This window comes from Mustela nivalis (assembly GCF_964662115.1).
Source record: "Mustela nivalis genome assembly, chromosome: 5".
Lineage (NCBI taxonomy): Eukaryota > Metazoa > Chordata > Mammalia > Carnivora > Mustelidae > Mustela > Mustela nivalis.
The window spans coordinates 91,428,514-91,446,615 of NC_139024.1; the positions used below are offsets into that span (position 1 = coordinate 91,428,514).

General features: G+C 48.4%; 1 protein-coding gene across 2 annotated transcripts in view; it reads right to left on the minus strand.

The window, feature by feature from the left end:
* The window catches only part of CLIC5 (chloride intracellular channel 5), a 157,986-nt gene that overhangs the window by 22,929 nt on the left and 116,955 nt on the right, over positions 1-18,102 (minus strand). For both annotated transcript variants that reach the window (XM_082730722.1, XM_082730723.1), the window contains exon 4: positions 13,154-13,260. In XM_082730722.1, coding sequence (XP_082586848.1) covers positions 13,154-13,260 — 107 coding nt within the window. The remainder of the gene's footprint in view (positions 1-13,153; positions 13,261-18,102) is intronic.

Below are 18,102 nucleotides of genomic sequence, written 5' to 3' on the forward strand. Positions count from 1 at the left end.
TTGTTATGTGAGAAAAGCAAACTCCTATTAAGAAGTGAACATTTACAAAGAGTACTTAGGACAGGGCATGGCACATAGTAAAATGCTGCCTAGGTTTTTGCTAAGGAAAATATAATCAATATTTGCTTTAGCATCTGTAATCAGGTTTCTATGACATGCGGCCAAACACAACCTTTGCCAATTCACATAGATATTGTCAATATTTCTTTATTCCATTATTATTCTAGCACCTTGCACAGTGCTTGGTACTGAATAAGTGTTTGTTGAAAGAATGAGCTCTTCAGTGGGGTTTGAGGAAAAGTGAGGGCCCCTAAAATGTAATTCTATATGTCTCTATATGCTTATGCAACTGGCTTTATTTCATTAAAGGGCCTATAATGGTTCCCCTTCTTCATGTAATGATAACATTTGGTCTCTCAGGGATGGATGAAGGGAAATCATTTGTTTGGCCTGGTATGCCCTCCTGGGGGTTCATCAGAGTCAAACGAGTATAGGTCATCAGCAACCCGGCATCTGTAAGCCAGGTGACATAGGTAAGACCAAGACCAGGGTCAGACGTGGGCCAAGTGTTGAGTAAAACCTGCCTTTGAGGTCCCCCAAACAGAAGCCAAACATGGGTAATTGTCATTGCAAACACCAATGGGCACGTGATCATCAGAGTCAGAGCTCAACACAAAGGAATCATGTGGTTCAACCCCCTTCTTAGAATATTCAGGAATGGGAGGGGTTCTGGGCGCAGAGAAATATATTTCTTATTATGACACGGATCATTAAATGCTTCTTTGACCAGGGCTTTCTAGAAGAATAGTCTGACCTCTGACTTGTGGCTGGAAGAACACAAGTATTTGGTTTTCTGTGTCTTCACTTCTGATTCTTGGTGAAATTCCACCTCTAACACTACGTTCAATGTTCCTTGAATGCATTTTATAAAAATGAGGATGATAAGAAAAATACCACTTAAGCAAACACTGCTACCACCACCACACTGACAGTCTTCACGAGAGAACTGTTCCAATTATTCTTATTGATTGGTTTTATATGTGGTACAGAAAAAAATTCTTTTTTTTTTTTTTCCACCATGAGGCTCCATTTACTACAACAGAGGCTATGAAAGCATTATAGGTTCTCAACTGAGAGACAGTTCCAGTTGTAGAACATAATTCCAAATACCAGACTGGATTTAGCCTCGGTTTCAATGCCCATTACTTAGTTTGTAGCAAAAGAGTTTGAAAGCTGAGAAATGCCTGGTTTGTCCTGTGACCATCATGGCTCCCTCATGCCTTCTGAACAATCGCTCCATGCGCCAACCTCTCCTGTGAGACATGGAGAAACCATGGTCCATCCTGCTTGGACGGGACAGTATTGAACTTGACAAGGAGCATTTATCATTGAGGTGTCTCAATGTTTTCGATAGAAGGTTCAGGACACCACCTGGATTTCCTATCTTGTCATCCCTCCAAAACGGCAAAACCCATTCTACATGCTACTTTGCCCAGACCCACTCTCCACCAAGAGTCAAGACAAGAGAGAATTTTCCCTCAGAGCTATGTTGCTAATCATAGATGAGGAGTTCTAAGCACAGACCCCGTGTCACCAACTACAGTTCTCCTGACCCACATGCACATGATGGAAGTGTAAACAGACTCACGCACACACGACTGCCCTTCTGTGGTCTAACTACCATCATGCTGAATACTGAAGATGTGAGGCCCATGTCGTGTCTCATCACTAATAAAACTCCACATGTAAGCACATGTTTTCAGATGAATGGGTACATGCCATTTATTTCAGGAGCTGTTGAATGGCCTTGGCTAGTGCCTAGAAATATCAGAACACACATGTGTGTGTGCGCATGTGCGTGTGTGGAGACAGAGAAACATATTTAGCTCCCATGTGAAGACCGCACAAAGACAAGAGGTGTCGAGTACACAGAATGAGGTAACGGTAGCCGAGGGTGAAAAAGCATTTAACTAGGGTTCAAATGAGTCATTTTATGTTCCTTTATTCCCCAGGCCTTGACGTGAGGCCAGGCCAGGCCAGGCGAACTCGTTCTGGTCAGACAGCGGGAAATTCCACCACATGGAATGGTGTTGGTGGTCTCTGCTCTACTCCAGCCGGGGAGCCCACCCAGCTAACACCGGCTCCTTCCACTAATGAATGCGCCCACCCACGCAGGACCGTCCCCCCATGCTCCCCCCCCCCACAGTCAGTGTGCCATGCCACCACCAACCGCCCTCCAAAGATTCGGTTCAGAAGCGAAATTTGTTAAATTAGAAATTGCCGGCATCCGCCTCGATAATGAACCAAATCAAAGGCCCTCTAGAGGAATCCCCTGGGCAACTCCTGGGAGGTGCTAGAAGGAAATACTCAGTCCTTCCCCTCCCTCTTGCTCCCAGCCTCAAGGACCCGACGCCTGGGAGGGGGTGCATGGGTACAGGACGCGCCAAGCCTCGGAGGTGGGTCCCACTGAGCCTAGGTTATTTGTTTTTCCTTGTAAGAATGCTAATCAAAGCAAAACTTTAACCCAACAAACAAACAAACAAAATATCCTGAGTTGGCTCTTTGCGCACAGGGGTGGCCAAGGAAGGCAGCCTGAAGGGTTCCTTTATGACCAGAGGCGTTTTTGAAACGAGACAGCAATGGCTGCTTTATGAGGAAGTGGCAAGACAGTCACCTCGTTATCCTCACCACTGCGGTGGTCGGGGGACCACCCAGGCGCCTCCACCATGATAACCGCTTGGGCTGAGGACTTTGTCCGGGGAACCAGTTGTCCCGAGTTGGGACACAGCTGTCTTTCTCCAAAAGAACAGGTCAGTGTTTCTGACAGGGTAGACCTGGAATCCCACAGCCACCTCGCTGGGTTCTGCGCCTCACCGGAGTCATTAGAGTTCACATTCCTGCCTTTTTCATATGGCCTGAGCTCTCCCCCCAGAACCGGGTGGTGGTGGTGGGGGGGGGTCCCTGAATGAGAGGCGGGGCCGTGCCCCTCCCCCTGGAGAGGCCGCGGCCTTCAGACTGGGCCCACCACCAGAACATGGGGCCGAGGGCTGGGAGGGAGGAAGAGGAGGAGGAAAGAATCCCCTCGTGATTGAAGTGGCTTGGGATAATAAATACCCACTCTCTTTTAAACACGGCTCGCCACATCCTGGGGGATCCGGAAAAACTTGCCGCCTCGCGCCTCCCCGCTCTCACCGCCCCCCCCCCCCCAGCGGTCCGCATTCAGGACGCGTTGGGAGAAGGCCTTTGATTGTAGGGGGCTTGGTGGTTCTGGGCTCACGGGCCTCCCCGGCCGCTTTGAAGCCTGTCAAACACCTTCCTATTTTAGGTCCAGGAAGTTCATAACAGTCAAGACTGGAGGTGGTGGAAGGGGAAGAGGGAAGGGAGAGAGAAGCAATGAGGAGGGCATCTGGTTAGCAGGTAGCAGGCGGCCTCTCCGGAGATCCGTCGGGCCTGCTGGACGTGCGCCACCCTGGGGTGTGGGGGACAGAGAATGGAAGATGGCTTTGAGTCCCCAAAGAAGATGTGGCCTCTTCTTGAAGCCCCAGCCAAAACTTGGGGTATAACTGGTTCTCCTAGGAAGAGGATGCTTGAAAATCCACAGGCCTCTCCAAGCTGAACCCATCAGCCCCCTCTAGCGCAGATCCCTCCCGCTGCCAGAAGAGGGCAGCACATGCTGCTACATTCAATGAGAGCCGGGCCACCCAGAGCGGAGGGCCGACACCAGGGAATTTGGGGGAGGATTTATGAAATTAGCAGCAGCAAAGTAGCAATAGCTAACCCATATTGGTGCCTATGGTGTGCCAGGAACTGTCTTCGGGGCTTTACTGCATTCATTCATGTTATTAACATGACAAGGCTACAAGAAAGAACACTGTTAGACTCTCCCTATTACAGAGGAGGAGGCTGAGAGGTCTAGAAATTAAGAAATTTGCTCTTAGAGTCTGAGATGTCCTGAGAAAAAGGTCAGCAAATTATTGTCCAAGGGCCAAATCAGCCCACTGGTCGTTTCACACTGCCCTCAAGCTAAGAATGGTTTTTACATTTGGGGATGGGTGAAAATTTTCAGAAGACTATTTTATGACCCCTGGAAAGAATGTGAAATTCAAATGGTGGGTGTCCGTAAGTGAAGCCATATGGGAACACAGCCACACTCCCTTGCTTGTGTGTTGTCTGTGGTTCCCTTATATTTCCAACAGTGCACTGAGCAGGTGGGACAGTCTCTGTGGTCCAAAAAGTCTGAAATATTTATCTGACCCTTCATAGAAAATGTTTGGGGAGGGGGAAGACAGGATGGCTCAATCGATTAAGTGTCTGTCTTTGGCTCAGGTGATGATCTCAGGGTCCTAGGATCGAGGAGTCCCACATCGAGTCCTGCATCAAGCCCTCATTGGGCTCTTACACTGCTCAGCGGGGAATCTTCTTGTCCTTCTCCCTCTGCCCCTCCCCCTTCTCCTGCTCTCACTTTCTCAAATAAATAAATAAAATCTGAAAGGAAGGAAGAAAGGAAGGAAGGAAATGCTTGTCAATCCCTAACCTATGAGACAGGTGCTATGTGTTTCCAGGCACGAGAGACAGGGACACAGCTGACCCTTCAGCCAATACGGAGTTAGGACGGACAGCCTAGAGGGATCTGAAAGGAAGGCTGACCTCAATTCACTTTCTTTCCAAAGGCATCACTGAAGGCCAAGCGTAAGGAGGATCTGATGCTCCATGGCAGAGCTCCTAGCAAATTATAGAATGCTCCATTTGGGAAAGTTTATGGGAATCATCTACCTCTCATGTGTCATGTTTTCATACTTGACATCTCTGAAATCAGGCTGTTTCTCACAATCAATATGTTATAGTTGAAATGAAAGGATTTTTGTTTATCTGAAAGCATCTTTTGTTTTTAACTGGTAATTAAATAATGAGATGACACTTTAGATCAGGCAGTTCCTACCTCCATAGGTCCAGCCTCTTTCTGTTCCCCTTCAGTGACGGAACACTCACTTCTTTTGTTGGCAGCCCATTGTACAGATTTAACTAAACTTCTTAGTATTGGGATAAAGCCCATGAGCCTCACATTCCATACATCAAGTGGGGTTGGCCTTGTTTAGTGACAGATTTTACTAGAAGGGAGTGAGGGGTCTAGCTAGGAAGTAGGTACTCGACCACTGGGACAGGAAGGTGCACACAGATCAGGGGGCCGGAGGAGCCCATCTGCTGGAATGGTCAGCCAGACAGGTGGGCTGTGAGGTGGAAGGGCAGGAGTGAGCTCGTGTGGACACAAACCACTGGGCATGCGGCAGGGAAAGAAAGATGGCCAGGGCTATAGACAGAATCTTTTTCCATCAGTGTCAGCCAGGAGTATGGCTCTCTGCAAGGGACACCTTTTATAAGAGAGAAGTCAGGACAGTTTGAAGATTCAGGCCTGAGTGCAGAAAGGAGCAAGGAAAGCAGGTGCATATGGCTTGGTCATGCTACCACGGATGAGGGCTCTGGGGGAAGATGAGGAGAAGAGAGAGGGACAGGATGGGAGTAACTGATATTGTGTTAATATATGCAGTGTCATCCTTTAATGACACGTCCATCAAGTGAGAATGATCATTGCAATGATGAGATGAGCTCACCGAGGTTTCTAGAACATTCCAAGAGTCCTCTTCCTGATATGTGGCTGTGATCGCCAATTTTCTCAGAATAAGCCAACAGAGCCCACTTCGTGTTTCCAGGTCTCAGGATGTGAAGCTGCTGATGTGAGTCTCAGAAAGGAGGAAACCCTGGCCTTTGTTTGCAAACAGAATCAGGACTACTCAGCAAGCTTCGTGTCTAAGGACCACGTGTTTCAGCAAAGGATCTGGGGTCAGGAGGTGGTAGGAACCATGATAGACTCTCCTTCCCCCTGTGGTGGCTGCTGGGTTTGGAATTGGGTTGGTGAGAAGGGGGAGCAGAGGGCTAAGCGCCAACCAGCTGCTTTTCAATTTGGGACATGTGTCCTGGATTTTCTGGGACAGTACCAATTTCTTATAATTGGATTATTTTCAATGAAAGCAATTTGTTAGACAGCTGATCTTCAGTTTGGAAAATATGGCCACGGCACTTCTAACTAAGGAAGGGCAAAAGCTAGAGAGACAGCTCAGTCTGTGGTGTGGGACTTTACACTAAACACACAGCACTGTGTCCCAGCACACCTTCGGTACCCAAGGAAGGCTTTTAGGGCTTTATTTAGGAAGGTAGAAGTATTTTATTAGGACAAATACTTTAGGATGGGTATGCACAAGTCGTCCCTAAGTGGAAAGGGACACATCTTTGCAAAGGCAGCCCGCTCAGGTGCCTGAGCCTCATGATGAAAACAGACATGGGTAGGTGGGTTGATCTGAGTCTTGGAAATGACAAAAAGCAGGAGGAGAGCTGGTGGAATAGGCCTGAAGCTGCAGGGGGCTCTGAGAGTCCTTGGGATACATGGAGAGGAAAAAGAAAAAAATGCATTTTGGGGGAAAAAGGGGTACAAGTCAAGAAAAGTCTGAAATATTTATCTGACTTGGGTGGGGGAGGGGCAAGGTGAAGTAGGCACCTGCAGGGAAAGAGGAGAGAAGTCACAGGAGCGTGAAGTCGGCAGCCTGGAGTCTACAGACAAGGAGAAGGGAAATCACACAAGGCAAAGGCCAAAGCCAATGAAAATAGCAGCTCCTCCATACCAGGACTCAGCCCCCAGATCGGTAATATTAGTTCCTCTTCTGAGAGGTCTGTATGTTTTTGTCCAGGGGGAGAATCAAACTGTAGCTGACCAGAGGGTCCCTTTGGGCTTCGCGTGCTAGAAGGTTTAGTGCCAAATCTGTGGTCTGCGTCTGTGTGCAGCCCTGGCTTTCCTTTCGCACCCCGTTCTCGTGTGTGTTGCGTGGTTGTGCATCACGTGCCCCTCCGAGCAGTTATCAAGCCTTTCTGGAGCGAGCGGAGTGAGGATACATTTGAAACTAAAAATGCCCATTAGACAGACGAACACAAAGGCAAAATTACAAGGGAATGCTGCACTTGAAGAAAGAAGAGACGAGGGGATTCCAAGGAAGCCTCGCAACACCAAAACCATCCAAACCGGGGGGAAAAAATAAATCATTCGGCTCAGAAACACGGGGTACCGGCAGCCTGACGTGTATGTGTGTTTTGTAGCTAGGGAAAGCCATAAGGCTTCACATGATGTATGCGTGAGATAAAAGCCACTGAGGGGGGCTTTTTGCACACCGTGGGAGGTAAGGAAAGAGAGTCCCTCGGAAGCCAGCATGTGCGCAAGGATGACGATGGCAGCAGGTGCAGGTGTGAAGGGAGCAGGAAAAACACAGGGCTGTTTCCCTAGTCTACGTGCATATGTATGTCCACTCCCTGTCCAGGCAAAAAGAAAATGGGAAAAGAATACGGACAACCACACCGTCATGATCCTGGGCAGGAACGTTAAGTGTATCTGAGGAAACGGAATGGGGCGGGAAGAAAGGTAAAAGGGACTTGAAACATAGTAACAGAGAACTGAAGATGCGGGTTAGACCCTTTTGTGAATCACCCATGCATGCCCTATGTTCAAGACCCGAAAGAAACTTGTAGGCTGAATAGGATTGAGGCATACGGGAAAAAGAGAGATTGTGAAAAATCAAGTAAAATAGAGTATCTCACAGCCGGACTAGTGTCAGCAGTTAAAATAAATTTCTTGAAAGCCAAGGGGTTTGGCAGAAATTTTTAGTCTGTTCAAACAGCATTTTGAGGGTTACACATGCACAGTGTCAGGTGGGTACGCAGACAGAAAGGCCCAGATCGCCGTAGAGAAGACGGAGTAGGGAAGACAAGTATAAGAAGGGGGTGGGCGGAAACCCACAAACGATGGGCTGGAGCAGCCCAGAGCAGGAGCTAGAGTAGGGCACGGGAGCCAGGAGAGACAGAGCTGCAGAGTCTCTGGCCAGGGGAGCTCCATGTGCCACAATGGCATCTCAGAGGAGGGTAAAAACCGCAGGGCCAGAGGGCAACAATTTTGGAAAAAGATGGAGGATGTGATGTGAGAGCTGGAGGCCCACACGCCACTGAAGGTAGAGGCCATGCCACTGCTGGATTCCACCTCTGAGCCACGCAGCAGGGCAGACAGCAGACCGGGGTGGGGACAGAGCTGACTGCTGCTGACTGCCCCTGTGTTACCGGATGTGCCAAAGGCAGGATGGACAAAGCTGGCACCATCCCACGATCCTTCAGCTGCAAACCTTCACTACTGCACCCAGGAGGCTAGGTAGCCATCCTGCTGGATGGAAAAAGTATCTTGCAGGGGCTCACAGCAGGGAGCCAAACCCACAGCCAAACCCACGCCCAGTGCTGCTCTCTGCATGCTCAGGGATGTCCCTTCTCAGGGCCACAAGCACTGCCTCCCAGTGGGCTCTTGATCCCACTCAGAGCGGTCTCCTCTTGTGCCTATACCCCCTCGCCTCCCCAAGAGAGAAGGGCCCTGCTTCTCCAGCCAGCCTGGACTCCCACTTGCTATGTAGGATCTGAGGAACGGGCTGCTGCAGGCGAGGGGCTGCCATCAAAGAAGGATGCCCAAGGACCCTTCCAGGGAGCTGTGCACAGCACAAAGCCTCCCATGATCCTTTGCATAGCATTTTGTACCACAGATCACTCTTAAAAACAAAACAAAACAAAACAAAATAAAACAAACGTTCCTTCCTCAGCTTCAGGATCTTCCCTGTCTTCTGCCTTTCCCAGATTTCTTCTTCACTCCTTGGCCAATCCTTCTTAACCTTCCTCCCTAACTTCTCTCTCGCTGCTCTCCCATAAGTGTGGGTGAACCTTCATGCTGTCCCTAGTGCTCCCTTCCTCTCACTCATGGACTGTACTATATATACCCCCAGACCTTTTACCCAGACCTCTCTGCTGAGGTGTACCTGTTTGCCTCTGGATAACAGCACAGAACAAGAGCTGACATTTGTCTTAAAAAAAAAAAAATTACAAAGAAGATGATGATAATGTTCAGTATATTATGTTACAAGCAACTCATGAATCACTGAACACTGCATCAAAAGCTAATGTTGAACTGTATGCTGACTAACTGAACAGAATGAAAATAGAGCTGATATCTGAACCCAGTGCCGGCACTGTTGCTGGCACACCTACAAGGTACGGACATTTAGTGCCCCCACTTTACAGATGAAGAAACTTGAACCCCACTGAGAATTGCAGTAACTTGCCTGGTGTCCCCAGGCCAGCAAGAAGAGAGGGATGCTGGGGTCTGAACCCAGGCAGTGGATTTCAGTATTTAAGGTGAACCGCCACACAGCTGCCGGTCTCTGAGATAAGGGGAAACAAAGTCCCTGCATCGCCTGCAAACCAGGTTGGTGGTGGGAGAAAACCCAAGTGGCCAGAAAGTAAGGCCATATAGTGTCTTATTAAGTATGGCGTCTTGAGACTTTTATTTATTTGTTTAGAGAGTGTGTGCAGAGGGAGGGACAGCGAGAATCTCATGAGAAAGTCCAGGCTGTCTTTAAGCCAACTGAAGAGCACGTCTGAGAAGGGGACGTGGCAGGGCATGGAGGGGGATCTGCTCCCAACAGACCAACGGGACCCGGCTGGGGCGGCTATCGAGGGAGGAGGCCGTACAGTGACAGACACCAGACCAAAGCACAAAACCCTAACTTGGGGTCAAAAGCAACAATCCCGAAGGTGTGACAGGCGGGCCCAGGTCATGGACCTTCCTCCCTGTAGCCTTTGGAGAGGAGGAGAAGACACCAAAACATGGAGACAAAATGAAACACACAGAAATGAGAGGATGTGAGTGCGAGATTTGGAAGTGCTGGCTGGGGGTGGTGGAAATAAGAGCTGAAGTGGGATTTTCTGATGCCAGTACTCATGTTTTTTTCAGTAGCAGCTATAATCAAAGTTAAAAGTAAATGAGCATTCCCCACGTGTCAGAATTCGTCGGCCCTGACTTATAGAGTCAACGAATCTGCATTATAGAACTGGCCGTGCTATTAATCGCCTTATTTGGCAGATGCAGAAACTGAAAGCCTTCCTAAGTGTATTTTATAGGTGCAGAAACAGAGGCTAAGAGAGAAGTCTCTCTAGTAAAATTGTACAGCTAGAAATGGCAGATGTGGAGTCTCAGTAATCACCTGTTCATATGTTTTCCACCCTCCACCCCTCCCCGAGTTAGCTCTTTGAGGACAACGACTTGGTCTCATTTGTCTTGACCCCTCTAGGACCTAGCATAGTACCTGGTACACAAGAAATGCCCTTGAAACATTAGCTTGGGCTTGTAGCCGTTCGAGGCAACCCATGTTTTTGAATGAATAAGTGAACGACCGAATGTACAAACTAACAAATAGTTCTCTTGTGTGCTTGCTATGAATGGCTCCCCTGGATGGGGGCTGGGTCTCAGTAGCAGGGAACTTTTGAGGTTTTGGGAAACAGGGACATTTTGAATGGCAGTCGCAGTATCCACCACAAGAGTGGAGAGATGACCCACAGGGCAGGACCCCATCACCGTGCTGGTTTTTTTCATACTTTGATGTCAAGAGGGCAGGAAAGGCACACTGCCATGGCCAGTGCACCCATGGGGACTGGGAGGCTTTAGGTGATAAGGTGAGAGAGAGGGCTCTTTTCAAGAGATAATGAAGTTGAAAACACAAAAGGGAGAATCTGAAGAGGGGATATTGAAGAAATAGATGCAGAGTTGAAGATCCAGAGAGAGAAATGGGAAAGAAGCATATGGAGGGGTGTCAACGGAAGCCTGGGGTCTCTTGCTGCAGCCTCCAGGGGGGCCACCGGCGACACCGACGACAAAGCTGGCAGGAAGCAGAGCTGGGTCTGACCTGTCTCTGGGGCAAGTGGCTGAGTGCAGTGAGCCAGCGAGATACTCTCTGTCTTGGCTTCTGGCTTGCTGAGCCTAAGAACTTCTGGACCCAGCAGACCAGAACTGGAGGGTAAGGGTGAAGGGAAGGGAAACTGAAGGAGGAGGGTGGTGGGAGGGTAGTGGCCAGAGTTACAGGGAAGGAACAATTGCTCGGAGTCCAGTTCAAGGCAGGACGGAAGAACTCCCATGTCAAGGGCTGTTATGGGGGCAGGCTCTCTGGGACAGCAGAAAGGCTGGGGCTCTGAAATGCACAGATGAGTCTGGGCATAAAGAGTCACAGGGACAGAACTCAACCCAGAGAAAAACAGGGGGAAAGAGAAGACGTGGAAACAATGGAAATTGGAGAGCCTTGAGTTTATAAGAAACCGATACGGGATGTTCAGTGGAAACTGCTGCTTTGGGGTTGGGATCAGAGAACTGTAAATATGGATACGATGTCAATGCCATTTGTAACTTGAAAACTCTGGAAGGTTCCAAATAATCCCGAGGGTGCTTTGACAAGTCTCAAGGAAGGTCTTTGTGGCTGAGAGGACAGGGCCTTGGATGGGGGATGTGCAAACCAGAGCTGAATTCCCTGACACACGCGGCCCTGAAGGGCTACCTGTGCCTCCCAGCCCCACCACAACGGTGGGTGACCCAACACCCCAGAAATCTGTTCTCCCTGTGTTACAGGCCAGAAGTCCAAAATCAAGGTGTCGGCAGGGCCGTGCTCCCTCCTGAGGCTCTCTAGAGGGTCCTTCCTCATCTCTTTCAGCTTTGGTGACCCCCCAGTCTGGTTGTCACAACCCAATCCCTGTTCCACCCTCACACGGACCTCTCCCCGGGTCTCTGTGTTCCCTTCTTACTTGGACCCCATTTGCAGTTAAGACCTCATTCTCAAGTCCCCGGTGGACATGGCTTTGTTGGGGACATTCCTCTACCCACCCAGGTCCAAACAGCAGGCAAGCAGGAGCGCTGAACTTGTTTAAAATCTCTCCATATCCCTTCTTCTTCTTCCTGTCCCTGAAGGCTGGTTTCCTTCTCATGCCTCCTCACGCCCCTCGAATGGCTGCCGTGACCCGCAGGATAAAACCCGACCCTCAGGCTGGAGCTGCGGGCGCTGGTCATTTTCTTCAGTCTCTGCCGCTGGCCGTTTCCCACCCCCACCCCCATGACCTCCTCCCTTTCCTCAGGCCCACTGATCTCCCTTCACCTCCTGAAACCCAGTCGAAACCCCCTCAGAGCAGCTTTCTCAAAGGCCCTGTGGTAAATCCTTCCTGCTCTGAACACCCCTGGCAGACACAGCTTTCCCACTGCACCAACTCTGTTCCTGCCAAATGTCTTCCCTTTCGCTTCAGGATAGCTGCCCGTCCTGGTCACCGCGTCCGAAAAGATGCTTTTCTCCTCTGAGCTCCTGAAACGTCTAGCATATCCCACTACGTGTGGGTCCATTGTGTGTTCATTTGATGGTCATTCATTCACTCCTTTATTCACCAAGATTCGTGCAGGCCTTGCTCTGTTAGGCCCTGTGCTGGGCTCCAGGCTTCTGCCCCTAAGCCTGTCTCATTCTCCCACTGGGAGATAAGAAAACTTCTTTATCCTCCTAGGTCTTAAACACAGTTTTTCAAGTGTGACATGTACTCAATTTGATGGTTCTATTCGAACTGCTTTGTCTAGTTCTTAAAGGAAAGGCCAAATGAGGTACTTAAAGTGCTAGGAGCTTAAATGAGGCACTGAGACAGACCCCTCCGAGAAGCCCTCACAGGAGAACTAGTCTTGGGCTCTGTAGCCAAGGCTGGATGGGGGGTGGGCCAGGTTTTGAGCTGCGGCTCCCCCAGTATCCTCTGCCCTTGCAGCAGGGGGAGGAAGCAGAGGGCCGGGCTCCCTCTGCAGTGTTCACCCACGTGGTGACCGTGCTGTCCCACCATGACCTCTGCACAGCCCCTTCAGAAGGCCTGCAGGGACCAGAAGGAAGCTGGAATATGTGGTCCCAGGTAGGGCCTCCTAAGAACCCAGGCATGGTCGTGAATCTGGGACAAATGGCCAGCAGTATGGCCGAGGCAGGAAACCTCTGCACAGACCATTACGGGCTCAGAACACAAATTGCCTCCCTGCCTCCAAATTCAGCACAAAGGCCCACTGGCCTTTTCTCCTGCACTAGACAAAAAGACGGATCTACACCCCACTCCCTGTGTCACGGGGGACATGGACGTGGGCAAACAGTGAACCGCACTGGTGCCATGCTTCTTGGACCCGGGTGTCTGAGATGTCCTGGCAGTGGGATGGGCTGTCAGGAGTTCTGAGTGGAAGGGGAAAACTCACCGGCGTTGTTCTGCTGCTTCGTGTTTTTGATGTAGGCGGAGAACTTAGAGAAGATGTCGATGCCGGCCGTGTTGGACTCCCGGTGTTTCGCAGCCAGTTTAGGGTACCTAGAATGGAGGGAGTGGTGTTCTAGAATCAGTGAGAACTTGGAGCTCCTTTCCCCCTTTCTAGTTTGATCTACAGATCTTTTGGGGATCTTACGCTGAACCTATAGAAAGGGTGGATACTCTCTAGGGCTGCCAGTGGGAGACACAATCTGTGGACAGGGAACCAGAAGACCCCTCAGAGGACCGGAGTCTCATCCAAGACCACCATACAAAATTCTGGAGGTGCCCCTGACATTTCCCCAACCCGTACTAAATGAACTCTGTACCACCAGCAGTTAGGATCATCCTAACTGGACCCCTAATTCTGGGAGCCAGGAGATACAAGGTACCTCGCCACTGGGGCTTTGAAGCTATTTCTCAAAAGGAAGGTACCCCTGGTGCTCTTCTGAAGTAGCCTTCACCCACTTCTTATTTGTATGCAGTAAGAGTAAAATTTACCAGGCTCTGACAGCAGGACGAGTGTTTCTGATTACTTTATTTCCAGGCGTGGAGCTCGATTTGCAACGACCCAGCCTCTCACCTTGACACAGGCTTTCATGTGAAGCCAGAAGAAGGTAAGAGGCAGACCCGAGTTAAGACAAGTTTCTATTGTCTCTAAAACTGAATGAGATACACTTGGCCTGTGTGGGCATCCCTGCCTTCAACCCCTTAGCACCCTCCAATTTTCTAGGAATGTCATTTCACAAAAATTGTATGGGTAGGGCCAGGTAGGGATGGAATGAGATGAGGGACGGTGGCTTACTTATCATCATTATCAGTTGTGTGGATCTTTGTGATCTCCGGGTGAATAATTGTCTACTGCCTACTGTTGGATTGCTTTGGGTTAAAATGAAAATACCTTTTAAATTTCTTTTAATCTTGTAAATCATGTGAATGAAAGTCTTTAAAAATTACTTGTTTTGGGGACTCCTGGGTGGCTCAGTTGGTTAAGCAGCTACCTTCAGCTCAGGTCATGATCCCAGCGTCCTGGGATCGAGTCCCACATCAGGCTCCTTGCTTGGCGGGGAGTCTGCTTCTCCCTCTGCCTCTGCCTGTGTTCGCTCTCTCTCCCTCTCTCTCTCTCTGACAAATAAATAAAAAATCTTTAAAACTTAAAAAAAAAAAATACTTGTTTTCTTTCCTTTCCTCCCCTAACCTTCATTTTCCTTTCTTTCTTTCCTTCCTTCCTTCCTTCTTTCTTCTTTCTCCTTCTCTCTCTCTTAGTCTCTCTCCTTCTTTCTTCCCTTTCTCCTTCTCTCTCTCTTAGTCTCTCTCTTTTTTGCTGCTGCTTTTCGATTGGCCCAATAGCTAGCCAGGACTGACTACCCAGTCTTGTGCCTTGCTAAGTGACTGTTTAATTTCAGATACTGCCATCGGAGGACTCTTCAAAAAGTCACGGGGTCCAGCCCTCTGCCATCAGGCAGATACAGAAGGCATTCTGGTCCTCACTCTACAGGGAGGACAACTAGAGACCAGAGACGGAAAATGTATCTTGAAGGACCCATGGATCATAAATCAATGGGGGACTGTGAGAACCCGTCCTGCCCCCGGGGCAGCGTTCTTCCGTTCCATCACACCACTGCTCTGACACCTGCGAAAGCTAACTTGTACTGCGTGCCTGCCATGTGCTGGGCACGGTTTTAGCCCCTTTATGAGTATGCATCACTTAGTCTTCACAATCCTGTTGGTACTCTGATCGGGTTCATTTCCCACGTGAGAAAAAGGAGGCCCAGAAAATTTAAGCCATTTGCCTAAGGTCACGTGGCTAGGTGGCAAAGCTAGGACCAAGCCAGGCAGCTTCACTCTGGAAGCCCAGCTCTCCAGTTCGTGTTCTGTGGCCCTCTTGGACTCAGCTCTTCACCCTTAAAGCCCCACAGCCCTCCCTCCAGCTCAGCGGAGCACCATGCGTGTACTCTCCATCCGCCTGCAGAGGGCGCTCTGCACAGGTCCAGCAAGCATGTCTTCCTGAACATACTGGAAATAAGCAGATTCATCTGCTGTCCCTGGGATACCAGGCAAGTTTCCTGCAAGATACTAGGTAAGCCAAGACCATAGCAATTTTAGATCATCCTTCCCCATTTTGGCCTTTGCACACAGAATCTGGCAGGCTCTCAGAACTGATTACTTTAAATTATTATTAATAAATACCAAGTACTCTGTGCTCTTGCTTGGTAAGGTAAAAAGAGAAGGGTCTAGAAAACACATTTTCAGTAGACTGTTTGTTTGGGTTGGTTGTTTTGTTTTGCTTTATGCCATCATTTGACCAGACTGGCAATAATCTGACCATTTCTTCACTCTCAGTGTGGGCCCAACATGAGTAGATAGAACCAAATCTGAGATGCACGACAAAGGGCCATGTGCTCAGGGAAAGCAGGCGAGAGCTGGCCTGTCTTCTATGCGCTATGATTTCCTGAGACTTTACTGTACAGCTTAATGTCCCACCTGAAGTTTGTCTTTGTGGGAAATGTGTATCCAAATATTAATCTCACAGATTTCAGTAACTAGACTTGAGGAGGCTGCGCTACTGGGATGTTAAAGGCGTTCATGTTCGCTCCGTATTTCATACCATATTTTGTATATGCAGATAGGTGGGCTACAGAGTACATTCTGTTTCTCTAGAACTCTGAGAAATACGTTTCATTCATAGGAACATCTTTGAAATAAGACTGTGATGTGGTCTGATGACAAAGACGTGGTGACTTTTTCTTAACTCGGGAATTAGTGAACTGCAGCCCATGGTGCAGGTGCAGCCCAGTATCTGTTTATATCCCTCTCATGAGCTAAGAATAGTTTTTTAACATTTTTATTTTTTATTTTTTTAAAGCTTTTATTTATTTAGTTGACAGAGAGAGACACGGGGAGCCCAATGCACATGGGGAGACCCTGGGATCATGACCTGAGCCAAAGGCAGATGCTTAACAACTAAGCCACCCAGACACCCACTTTTTTTGTTTTTAACATTTTTAAAACACTGAAAAAAATCAAAAGGAGGATGGTATTTTGTGGCCTGTGAAAATAATATGAAATTCCTACTTCAGTAATCAGACATTTTATTAGAACACAGCCACTTACATCATTAACATGTCATATATGATGGCTGTTTTCGCTCTACAGCAGCATAGCTGTGACATAGACTCTACAGCCCCCGGAGCCAAAAAGACTTACTATCTAGTCCCTTACAGAGAAGTTTGTTGACCTCTGCTCTAACTGATGACAATTTCTCTCCATTCTATTTTTAAGATCTCTTATTTCGAATGCATTCATCTTAGACTTACACTTAAGTTTCATTCTGGAATACAAAATAGTTGGCCTCTCTCACAAAAAATATTTTTTGTAAATAGTACTGAAATATATATATTATACAGATATATATGTATTATCATATGATTATAGTATATATAAATATTATATGTGTATTACTATTTATAATATATGTAACATGTGTGTGTGTGTGTGTGTGTGCGTGTGTATGCAGATGGAAGTGCTCTAACTGGCTTAGGGCCCCCACCGACTTCTCACTGACTAGCCTCAGGCCACCATGCCACCGAACACAAGGGGCCCACGCAATAAACTCAGCGTGCATTAAGCACCCCCCATGGCCAGGTCCTGTCCCTGGTGTTGGGGATACACTGCAGAAAGAGAGATAATTCTGCCTGATGGAGGGGCCTCTGCCGATCCTAGGGGCTCCCCTGGCATCTTGAACGTTGACCCTCCTTTTTCTAATGAGCTGAAAAGTTCTCTCCCTTTCCTTTATTCCTGCTTCTTCATCTCACCAAGCCCTCACTTGAAAAGCAGGTTAATGCTTCTGACTCTTCTGATCCTTGGCCGTGTGCTTGTTTGTCTTGTCTCTGCTAATTAAGCAAATGATCCTTAGAGGTAGACATGGTCTGGCTTAATCATTAAGAGACATCCCTTGGGATCTGCGGTTTTAAGACAAAGGTCCTTAGGATTGCATCTGTAAGATCATCACAAACAAGGTAGTGACTTAGCTTTCTAATACTTCAAGATGTCGCTTCATGAGTTTTTTCCTCGATGTCCAGCACTAGGCTCAGTAGTATCATCTTTTTTTTTTTTTTTTAAGGATTTTATTTATTTATTTGACAGACAGAGATCACAAGTAGGCAGAGCAGCAGGCAGAGAGAGAGGGGGAAGCAGGATCCCTGCTGAGCAGAGAGCCTGATGTGGGGCTCAATCCCAGGACTCTGGGATCATGACCTGAGCCAAAGGCAGAGGCTTAACCCACTGAGCCACCCAGGCGCCCAGTAGTATCATCTTTTATGACAATCCCATGAGATCAACTTTACAATCATTATCTTACAGATATGAGAATTAAAGATGTGCTTCTCTGCATTTCCCAGCTTCTCAGTTAGGTTGGGGTCATGCGACTGGATTCTGGCCAATAGGTAGAGAGGGGACATGCTATGACCACTCACAGCCCTGGCCCTTAAAAACCTTTGGCACAAACTTTCTTACTTTTTCTCTGCTGAAGGAGTCTTGGGGGTCACATATTCCAAAGGCTACAATACAGAAGAGGGCCATTCTGCCCACTTAGACTTGGCCAGAGTGAGGAATAAACTGTATTCTGCTACACTACGGAAATCTTATGGCTGATTTGTATGGCACAACCTCATGGTATGGATTGGAATGCAAGTCATTCTGACCCCAAAGTCCATCTTCTCAGTCACCACGTGATCCTGTCCTTGGTACTAACGTTGCTTCTCTACTTCCCAGAGGGTGAGAAGAAGCATTCCTATTTTTGTCAATTGTGAGATATCTACGAACACTTCTCAAAATAATAAATTCAAAGTGTCTTCTACCTCTGGCAATGTTCTGGACCCCATCTGTCCTCAGTACATACTTGCT